General features: G+C 41.9%; 1 protein-coding gene across 2 annotated transcripts in view; it reads right to left on the reverse strand.

Moving 5' to 3' along the window:
- FILIP1 (filamin A interacting protein 1) overlaps nt 1-6,632 on the reverse strand; it is an 18,620-nt gene extending 11,988 nt beyond the window's left edge. The window contains exon 1 of one of the 2 annotated variants that reach the window (XM_009870274.1): nt 3,831-6,564. In XM_009870274.1, the coding sequence (XP_009868576.1) occupies nt 3,831-6,521 (2,691 nt within the window). In that variant the 5' untranslated portion in view covers nt 6,522-6,564. Of the gene's footprint in view, nt 1-3,830 lie in introns of both variants that reach the window. The other variant, XM_009870276.1, reaches the window with a different exon arrangement.
- Nucleotides 6,633-10,986: the final 4,354 nt, after the last annotated feature.

Consider the following 10,986-nt stretch of genomic DNA (forward strand, 5'->3'; position numbering starts at 1 on the left):
AAGCTATATGAACTGTTCTGGGAACGGAGAGCTGGGCTAATATGCTTAGACAAGACTAATAAACAGGCTACAGTTTCAGGTTCATTTCAGTTTGCATATCTTCTGGTCTCATAGTCTTGAATTTTTGGTTGTGCTGTGGTCCATCTGTAACAGGAAAAAAATCTGCTTGGTCTGCTACGATAGTCCAACTACTTTCCTGGGAGTTGGTCTGACTGTAATCCAGCTAAGAAGAACAAAACCCCATTTTTTCCACATCTATGGTAATTCCTCAAATTCATAGGCTATCCTATAAAAGGCAGTTACCAGCTTTGGATTTGGTTCTGTTTTCTTTAATCAAAATGGCAGTGGTTCTGTTAAATGCTGAATTCAGTCCAACCAGTCAAAAAGTCTGTATCACATCAGCTCCTGGCTTGGAGATCCCTGTGGGACTGAAATGCCCAGCTGGTCACCCCTGGGCTGATGCAGCAGGCACATGAAATGCCTCCAAAACATCTGGGTCCAGCGAGTTCAGGTGTCTGTGGAGACACAGTCACTGGTGTCTCTTTTGGTCAGGAGAGGTCCTCCTGCCCCTCTACTCTGCCCTGGTGAGGCCACATCTGGAATATTGTGTCCAGTTCTGGGCCCCTCAGCTCAGGAGAGACAGGGAACTGCTTGAGAGAGTCCAGCGCAGAGCCACAGAGATGATGAAGGGAGTGGAACATCTCGCTTATGAGGAGAGGCTGAAGGAGCCGGGTCGCTTTAGCTTGGAGAAGAGGAGGCTAAGGGGGGACCTCATTAATGTGGAGTGTCATCAAGGAGGAGTGTCAGGAGGACAGAGCCAGGCTCTTTTCAGTGATGCCCAATGACAGGACAAGGGGCAATGGGTACAAGCTGGAACATAGGAGGTTCCACAAAAATGTTAGGAAAAACTTTTTCACTGTGAGGGTGACAGAGCACTGGCACAGGCGGCCCAGGGAGGTTGTGGAGTCTCCTTCTCTGGAGACATTCAAACCCCGCCTGGACGCGTTCCTGTGTGACCTACTGTAGGTGATCCTGCTCTGGCAGGGGGGCTGGACTAGATGATCTTTTGAGGTCCCTTCCAACCCCTGACATTCTGTGATTCTGTGATCTTTTTGGTTAAGCGCTCAAAAATTTTCCAAGTTCCTCTTCAGGTGCTTGTGTCTTTCTTTGGATCAGAGTCTCATTTTATCTAAATCAAAACCATTGCAGACTCAAAAGAGAACTTGGATCAGGTGAATATAAACCTCTGGCTACTGTAGAGTGTGTGTCAGTGTGAATCAACACAACCACAGCACCCCTTAATCCACGGGATTCGTGGGATTCAAAAGTCATGATGGCCCACCATGAAACCACAGTCTCTGGTTTTGGACTCACATATGCAGGGAGACACCACAGTTCAGGCTGAACCTTTCAAAGTACTGTGTGTGCACCCTAAACTTAACTTCACCTCCAGTACTCAAGGTAACTATATATTCAAATGGGAAGAAGAGTTAAATGTTTTCAAATATGAGAAGAGTAACTGCAAATTTCTTATAGCAACAGATGAGAGCTAGGAACTTCAGGATTATTTTCCCCATTGCAGCTTGGCACTGCAATGCAACTTGCACTTAGTACATTGTACAAAGCATCTCATATGAGGAGAATTAAGGAGAAAAATTAAAACCAGTGAGCTAAGAAAGCAGCTGCGTATCAGTTTGTCTTCTTTGTTTTTATGAACTGAAACCCATTGCAGTTTGGCACTGCATTAGTACATTGTACAAAGCATCTCATATGAGGAGAATTAAGGAGAAAAATTAAAACCAGTGAGCTAAGAAAGCAGCTGCGTATCAGTTTGTCTTCTTTGTTTTTATGAACTGAAACTCTCAAAATTATATTGATGTTGTTTTCTAGAGTTATTGAGTAAATGAACACAACTTGTTTTTCTGACTAGAGGTATTGAAATGTCTTTGTGAAGTAGTCATTTGCACAAGAGATGGTGAATATACAACTTTTTTTTCAGGGGCTTAGGGAGAAAAAGGCACATTTGAGCTTCTTTAAAGTTCCCTGCTCATTTAACAAGGGGCCTTAAAAACAAAGAGAACCATATGATAAAGAAGATCTTATGGTTGAACTATTTTCCTTACATTCCAAATCAGGGAGGATGAAGTGACGAAAGATGCTACTTTTTAGCCAGATGAAAAAAAACAAAAAAATTTTGTCTGCCATGGTCCAGTGCATCATCACAGTAGAGACAGACATCTAGTAAAAAAGAATGGGGAACTCTTAAAAAACAAGTTTTCGAAGCTTCTGAGAGACAAAGGAATTTGTAAACAAATCGATTCAAGACTTCTAAAAAAATGAACAGTTGCTTCCAACACGTAGGAAAACACTGTACAGTAAAGTATCTACAGCACATTATCTACATGTGGGGAGAGAGAGGGAACACGTGTGCAATCCCAAACAGATCTGTATGATGAAGGCAAGTTTTCCTGAGGGCTTAAATGGAAATGGCAGCCTCTCTCCAGAAGTGTGGAAGTGTATCTTAAATACACTTTGACATTCCAGCTTGGAAAGAGATGGCTGAAGCAGCGTGTTGTAGGGGTCTGCAGACTCCTGAGCGACATAGACAAATGAACAGGGGATGACTATTCAGTGTTTGTCAAGATACAAGAAAGAGGCTGTAACCAATGAAGGTATTGCATAAAAGGTACCAAACAAAAGAGCATTTTTCCCAGAGCCCACAACTGAATTCACTGCCCCCTGATGTTGTGGAAACAACAGTATAAATGAGTTCAAAAAGCAATTAGAAGAATAAATAGAAGAAAACTCCGCCACGGTCTATTAAACACAAAGATGTGGCTACAGGCCCTGGTTCAGAAAGAAATACCCACCTATTGCCAAACTGGCGACAGACACTGAGGGAGACATTACTGTGTGTTTACCCACTTAAAATAATCTTCCCCTAAGCATCTGCTGCAAGCTCTGTCTAGATAAATAAGCTTTTGGACCAATACAGTACTGCTGGTTTTCTATTTTGGTTAAATTCTTCTTTCACAGGGTATTTCCAACTACAGTAATGCAAACTCACGCCCAGCAATAAACCTAGGGGGAGGACTATCAATAAATACTGTCCAATATATTTAAAGACAGAGGTGAGAGGCTGATTTAAGAATGAAAAAGAAGCCTGAGTACTATGCCAGGAGCACACAGAGAAAGCAGCGAAAAATATGTTAGAGTAAGCATTACTGTAATACAGCACTTGTAGAAGTCGAGAATTTCAGAGGAACAGAGAGTTTTACCATTCACTGGCTGAAAAAGGCTTGGGGCTGTAAGCAATGATACCATGCCTGCCTATCTATTCCTTTGGAGTTCAGTAATATAGCAAGTCTTAACTGAATTGTAACTAGAATGGGATTACACCAAAGAAATACCAGCCTGCATGATCACACTCTAAAGACCTGCCAGCTGGGCCAAAAATCATGATGAATATTTTCAGAAGTCAGAAACTGCACTCACCAAAAATGAATAGAGAGTCTCCTGCTCTGGTATCTCTTACTCTTTGTCCCCCTCCATCTCTCACTTGCAATTTTACAGGACTGCCATTACAAAAATAATTTTAAAGAGACTTCCTATGAAAGTTACTCCTCTGGGACATAATGCCATCCAACACTGGTACAAAAATATGCAAATCGGGCAAATTCTGATCTTATAGTTAAGCTCGTATCTAAAACAAATGTAGGGATGTCAAGAGTTTCTCCTCACCCCACCCATTTTACCTGCTGGTGCCTCAAACCCAAACTACGGTTACCCTTCTTACCATGAAAACTACATCATGAGACTACACTGCTTACCACTGACTGTGTTCCTCGGGTGGAAGATGTTGTAACAGGCGTTATAGTGATAGTACTTGTCACCTTGCTTGCTGCAGGTCGTGAGGACAGGTTGCTCCGGGGTGACCGAAGGACAGTGCCAGTCACAACCTCCTTCTCTGCTGCTATGTTCACTGGTCTGACCGTTATCACAGGACTCGCACCATCAGGTGCGGCACTGGGAGAGCGTTTAAACTGGGACCCTAAGTGGATGTGGATTTTGTTGTCTTCTGTCGTAATAATGTTGGCGTTGGCATTGTACTTGCGGATTGGAGTCGGGACGGTTTGTTTTTCTGGCGTTACTTTGAAGACAGCCCTTCCCATGGTCATATCTTGTGACTGCGGAGAGACAGAGATTTCTGCGGGTGCTGCGGATGTTGAAACTGTCATAATCTGAATGGGCGATGCAGGTCTGTCGGCGAAGGGTGCTCTCCCTCCCTCCGGGGACTTCTCCCTGGAGAATGTTGTTATAGTGACTGGAGACATAGAACGATCTGGGCCCACGGGACTTTCACTGCCTTTTCCTTTTTGTGTCATAATGTTTGGAGAGGGAATGATGGTTATTCGTGGCTTCTGATTTCCCAAAGTAGGAATGACAGTGGTACTTGAAAAAAATTCCTCTGAGGTTGGACTGGTTATCTCCAAAGTCGCTGTGCTGTTCTCGTGGTCTGGTGTCACCCGAATATGAAGAGGTTGTCCCTGCTTTGGTGAAAGGACAACCTCCCCAGGATTCACTGGACTACTGTGAGTTCGGGCTCCTTTATCAGGAGTTGCCTGAGCCCCAGCTTCCCTCTTTCTCATCCATGGTATCCAGGATTTCCTCATTGCAAGTTCATTTGCTGCTGGAGGATATCTCTCGAGCACTGAAGAACGCTCCATGGGTTTTTTCAGACCTACCTGTCGCAGATTGCTCATGATGTGATTCTCCTCCTGGAAGGATTTCCTTATAAACACTGCTGGAGTTTCTTCTTCTGCCGTTTCACTGCTTACGGCATCTGTTTGCACACCGGTGGACGTCACGGGAACATCAACCATTCTTCGTCCATTCATGCTGGGCCTCAGAGCACGGCTGTACCGCTTAGAAAGCTCCAGCTCTTTCGTTAGATTCAGAACTTCCTGCCCCATGCTCTTATTTTTATTTTCTTCTTCCATAAACCTTTGCTGCAGAACTGAATAATCAACTTGGAGCTGAGAAAGCTGGTCTTCTTTGTTCATCAGCTCATGGATTTTCTCCTTAAGGGCTTGAACTTCTGCTTTCAAATCTCTGCTTTTGGCCTCTTCCAGACGAAATCTGTGCCTCAGCTCTGCCTCCTGGCTCACTGCTTCACCTTTTTCTATTGCTTTGGTTTTGGCAATCTGGAGTTTCATCTCCTCCAGCTGTTGAGAAAGAAAGTTAGCTTTATCCTGTTCAGTCCTAAATTTCTGCTCTAACTGATCATACTCATCTTCTGTCTTCATTAAATCTCCTTCAACCACTTCCAATTGCTTGAGACGCTTTTTCAGTCTTTCAATTTCAACAGTAAGTTCTTTAATCTTGTTGTCCTCATGACAGCCATGCTCTGGTCCTTTCCTGGCTCGACCTCTTGTAATTTCTCTTTCTACTTCCTCCATACCATCAATTCTCTTCTTTAACAGGTCAACTCTACAGCTTAGTTCAGAGGATTTTTCTTCTTCACTTCTCAGTTTGCCAATTAACTCATCCCTTTCCTTTGTCAGACTAGACACTTTCTCCTCCATTTCAGACTTAAGTTTCAAAAATTTCTTACTTTCTTCTATCAGTTTCTCTGTTACATCCATAACTTTCCCTTGTTCAACTTTAAAATTTTTGTTTAGACCCTCAACCTTTTTTTCCTCCTGTTTTATTTTTTCCATCATATTTTTTCGCTCATCAACCAACATTACAGTAAATGACTTCAGCTTTGTAAGGTCATCTTTCAAGTTTATTTCTGCCTTTTCCAACTTGCTTTCTGATGCCTCAAGGTCCTTCACTCGAGTCTTCACCACTTCCAACTCATTCATCAAATCCTTAGTCAAATTCTTTTCCTTCTCCAAGTTTAAGTGTAGCTGGGTGCATTCAGACTTACTTTTACTGAAAGCCTCTTCCAGCTTCTCTAGTTCTGACATTCTTTTCTGCAATTTTTCCACTTCAAGTTTCAACTCTTTGCTATGGTGCTCTTCCTCTTGCAGTTTATTTTTCAGCTCTTTACACTGGGATTCAGTTTTTGTGATCTCTTCATCCTTCCCTTCCATTTCAAGCACACGCTTGCGGAGGTTTTCCACTTCTGCCATTAAGCTAGAGTTCCCACATTCCCCTTTTGCTATTTTATCTCTTAGCTCTTGAAGTTCCTCCTCAGCTTTTTGAAGACTTTTGTTAGTTTCTTCTAGCTCCTCTATTCTGCGAGTCAATCCCACTAGCTTAAGCCTTAGCTGTCTATTATGTGACTCTTGATTAGCCAGTTTAGCAGTCATCTCCTCATGTTCTTGTGAAAATGATGATGTTTTGTGTTCAAGTTCCGCCTCTAACTTCATCAGTTTTTGTCCATCTTCTTTTGTTTTTGCACTAATAATTTTAAGCCTTTCTTCTTCTTCCTTTAGTTTTTGGTTTAAGTCCTGTATTTTCTGGCTTTGCTGACCAAGTTGTTCAATATGCATTTGTCTTTCATCCACCAGCATGAGTGCAAATGATTTGAGCTTGACTAGTTCTTCTCTTAATTTATTGAGTCTCTTTGTATGTTCTTTATCCTTCCGGGCTTGATAGATCTTCTCCTGCTCAAGAAGTTTCTTCAGCCTGAAACATGTTAGAAGAGATGAATTAAACTAATATATATAGGTGTATTTCTCCATTTTTTTTAAATCACCTTCATTTTACTGATTCTTTTTTTTCAATTAATTTTCATTAGTCTTGCCACAAGTGTGGCAAGACTTTGGAATAAACTGCCCAGAGATGTCATGGCTGCCCCCTCCCTGAAAGTGTTCAAGGCCAAGTTGGATGGAGCCTTGAGTAGCCTGATCTAGTTGAGAGGCGTCCCTGCCCATGACAGGTAGGTTGGACTAGATGATCTCTAAGGTCCCTTCCAGCCTAGGCCATTCTATGATTCTATGATTCTAATAACCTAGGTAGTCTTTCAAGAAATAACTACCTACCACAGTTACATTCTCAAACTAAATATTTTAAATTATAAAAGTTAATTGAAAACTATATAAAATCATCTAGAAATCTGAAAAAAGTGAAATTTTATACATGTATAGGTAAGAACTCATCAGGTTTTCATTCCTTTACATTTATTTCCCTGTTAGGGTGATGTTGGTAAAAGTATCTAATATCCCAATAGGACAGGTACATCTACTCACCAATCCATTTATACCAAACTTGTTTTACAAGGTGGATTCCTCCTTATGTCTTGCGCACACAAAAATGTTTAAAATAAGATTAAAAAAACCCACCTAATTGCTATATGCAGCTATACATAAATGGATCAAACCTGGTTATAAATAAACCAGCAGGACAGCAGATTACATTAGCACACAACTGATAACCATCTAGGCACCACATGCATAAGAAATTACAGGAAGATAAATTTGGCAGCACAGTGACTATTATGTTAAAAAGTTTCTTCTTCCAGGTATATTTCCACTTACAGTAGCAGATTTTGTGGTCTGCAAGGGTCAGACTAATCAAACCTTTGGCTACAGCTAACCTCAGATAGAAAATGCTCTTCTTTATATAGGCTGTAAAGCTGTATTTTCAGAAAATATAAAAGCTTGCTATACACAAACAAAAACTTAGGTTTTCCAGCCTTACCCATGCAACATTTTCACAGAGAAATTATTAGTATTGTAAGTATTTTATATCTGTGATTTATATTCAGGAAATGTTGGCATCAGCAAGGGAAGTGGTCCTGCACATGTTGTAAGCACAGATTTATGAGGATGGTGATCCTCAACTGACAAAGGTAACAGTGAGATACATCCCCTACTAATGTGAGAGCCTTATTGTAAAAGCCACAATACGACTTAGAAAAGACAAAGGTATGCATGCTGAATTTACTGTAAAATGACAAGCTTTTCAAACTACTGTCAAAATGCCTGCAGCTCCCATACCCCCTATAAAGACATGTGTGATGATTCAAATCCACTTGCTTTGCTTACCCTCTGTGTTTTTCAATCTCTTTGTAACCAAGACACACAGTGAAGTGATAATAGCAGAGCAATTTACCACCCGCTAGCTAACTTGCAATAACTGGAACATCTGTATCTTAGCAAAGATTGACTTTTATCACTATTTCTATATTAAATGCTGGACTGTAGTGGCGAAGCACAGATACAAATTCCTCTCTGCCACTCCAGCAATGAAGTGGTGCGAAGAGCTCCAGGGCACAATGTCGTAGGCAAAGGATGTCTCCCAGAGCCCTCACCTGAACTCTAAACTCATAACAACAGCCATATTAACATGGTCCTCCAGCAACTGCTAATTTTTCACTCCTTGCTGTTCAGGGACCAGAACAGACAGGAACTGGAAAGAAAAGTTATAAGAAAAGAAAAGGAAGTCAGAAAGCAGAACACAGGATGCAGTAGGTAAGGAAGGAGAAGGTTGAAGAATGCATTTGAAAACAAGAGTCGGATAGGATGTGGGAGTAAGAGAATAGTAGGAACCAGCAGGAGAGAGAAAAACAAACAAAGCTTAGAGCCAACCTTGCTGCGTCACAGATTATTCTAAAAAAAAAAAAAATCTCTTCAGTTTTGGCAGCTCTTTGGAAAGGACTGAAAAGCTGTGCTGGTGGACGCCTCATTATGGGTCAAGTCAGAATGTCAAAAGGTAAAAAAAGACCCGCTGCCATTCACAAAAGCCTGCACTTTTCACACTGAAGAAGGAACTTTATTAGCATACAGTATATCCCCTGGCTGTTCTATCACACTGCCTCATGTAAAAGTTTCTGCCAAGAACTGTCCGTTTCCCCCAGGTTTTTAAAGAAATAGTATGTATCCTTCCACAGAATATTATATGCCACAACAGAAGAGGGTGCCCTAACCTGCTGGTGATTTAAATGACCCGTTTCCCAAAGTCAGGAACATATATATAAGAATATGAGATCTTCAAAACAGAGAACGTTTACAGCCTTCCTAGTCCCACAGGAAAATTGTACAGTGACCCTTATAAATTAAAAAAAAAAAAAAAAACAAACAAACCAGAAGACAACATTTTGGTTTCTTTTTAACAATCTTGCCACTTGAAAACCTATCTAGAGATGCTCAGAAAACTGCCTATGATTTTGAATTCCTAGGCCACGTGTGATTTTCATCCAGCAGTTACTACAGGTGGGACATGCCAGCCAGGCTGCTAAGCAGAGTGCAGAACAATTCACTGGGCCACATGGCCCCACAATTACCTGAGAGTCTACTGGGGAATACTGCTGAGAAAGCCACTGAAAAAAAACCCCAAACAAATACCTGTTAAACTAAGACAAAGAAATGCCAGAGATGAGACTAAGCAAGAGGAGAAGAAAGCACATGAGCAGTGTCACTGCCTGCTGTACCTAGCAGAAGAGCTAGCAGTGAGGAATAACTTGCCTAGCCCTCTGGGAAAAGCAAAAATATTGTAACTGGGCCAATACATGAAGGTGAATTTGCCAACATGTCTGTGCTGAACAAGGTAGGAAGCACCAAGCAGCATTTTATCCTGCCTCAGCTTTTACATGGTGAAACTAGACTGCCTAAGATTTAACAAGTGAACTTTCACAGAAGAAACTTGGATACTTCTGTTTTCCCTGTCCAGGGAAAGTGCTTCTAAAATCCCGGTCTGTGAGGGATGGATGGGAAAGCAGCATCCAAACCTGTGCAGATGCCGAAGCAATGAACAAAATCCACACCTTTTCATTGTTACTTCTAAACACTCAAATCAGGCTGTTTAAACTTGCTCCTGCTTTTCCATCCTTGTACAACTCTCATACCTCAGTGGTTAAACTGTAATTTCAGGAGGACTGCAAGGTGTCATTGTCCCCTCCTGACCCTCACAACTGATTTATTTTCACCAGGCTTCTCATCTGACTGCTGATGATGATGTTTGCTACATAATGCAGACCTGCATGGGCTTCAATGCAATACTAAAAGCACCTCACACTCACAGCATGTGTTTTTTTAATGTGTTATCTAGAGCAACTGCACTCAGGATTGTCAGAAGGTTAAAAGCACCTGCATTCAGGGTCAAAACAAGCCAAAAAGAAGAGAAAAGCAACTCAAAACCTTTAATAATGAAATGTGGGGCTAGATACAGTCAGAAAACTGATGAGACAACAATTTGGTACCCCTAGTCCAGTCCAGTCCCTTTATTTGGTGGGTTTGTTTCAGTTTTTGTGGGGGTTTTATGAGATGGGCAGAAATCTTTGGATAACCAGCATTCATCAGTAAGAGCCACAGAGGCTCCAGAGTATCCAGACCACAGCAGGAAAACAGCTGGTAGATCTGCTCTAGTTCCCAGCAGAGAGCGGGACCATACTGCCTGCTCCTCCATAGACTGCCCTGCTGAGGTCTGCATAGCATCTCTTTTCTCCATGGATTACTACAGATATCACGTCAAAACATGGTCTTCTGCTGCCACAAGGATCCAGGTGGTCTCTTCCTCTCCTTGCTACTTGTCTTCCCTATGGTGTTTCAAGAACAGGTATTCAGCGTTCAAGACAATCACACTCTCCCTTGCAGTATATTGGATAAATAAAAGTGCAAACCCTTAGGTATGAACACATGTAACCTATTAACTGCTTCAGTTAAAAACTAACACCCTAGGACAATGCTGGTCCCTGACTAGAACAGGGTAAGACACTGGACTACAAAAGCGACTGATGCAACCTCGCGTGGTCCCTGCTGCATCAGGGAGCTGCATCTCCTGCATTGCTCCACAAACTGGAGTGGCAGATGTTCACACTCACACCAAGCAAACCCAGCCAATACCAGATTTCTTTTCTTCCCCCTCAGCTACACAGCAGCTGTCAGAAAGTCTGGTTACTGCGTCAATGTATTTGTAAGAGACAGTTCCAGGTTACCATGAAGACACATTTTGTAAAATAGCACATTGGGTATGTTGGGAAGAGGTGTCCAACACAGGCAGGGCTTTGGTCTGCTGTGAGCGAGTCCCTGAGTGCGC

Source organism: Apaloderma vittatum, unplaced genomic scaffold (genome assembly GCF_000703405.1).
Source record: "Apaloderma vittatum isolate BGI_N311 unplaced genomic scaffold, ASM70340v1 scaffold43305, whole genome shotgun sequence".
Lineage (NCBI taxonomy): Eukaryota > Metazoa > Chordata > Aves > Trogoniformes > Trogonidae > Apaloderma > Apaloderma vittatum.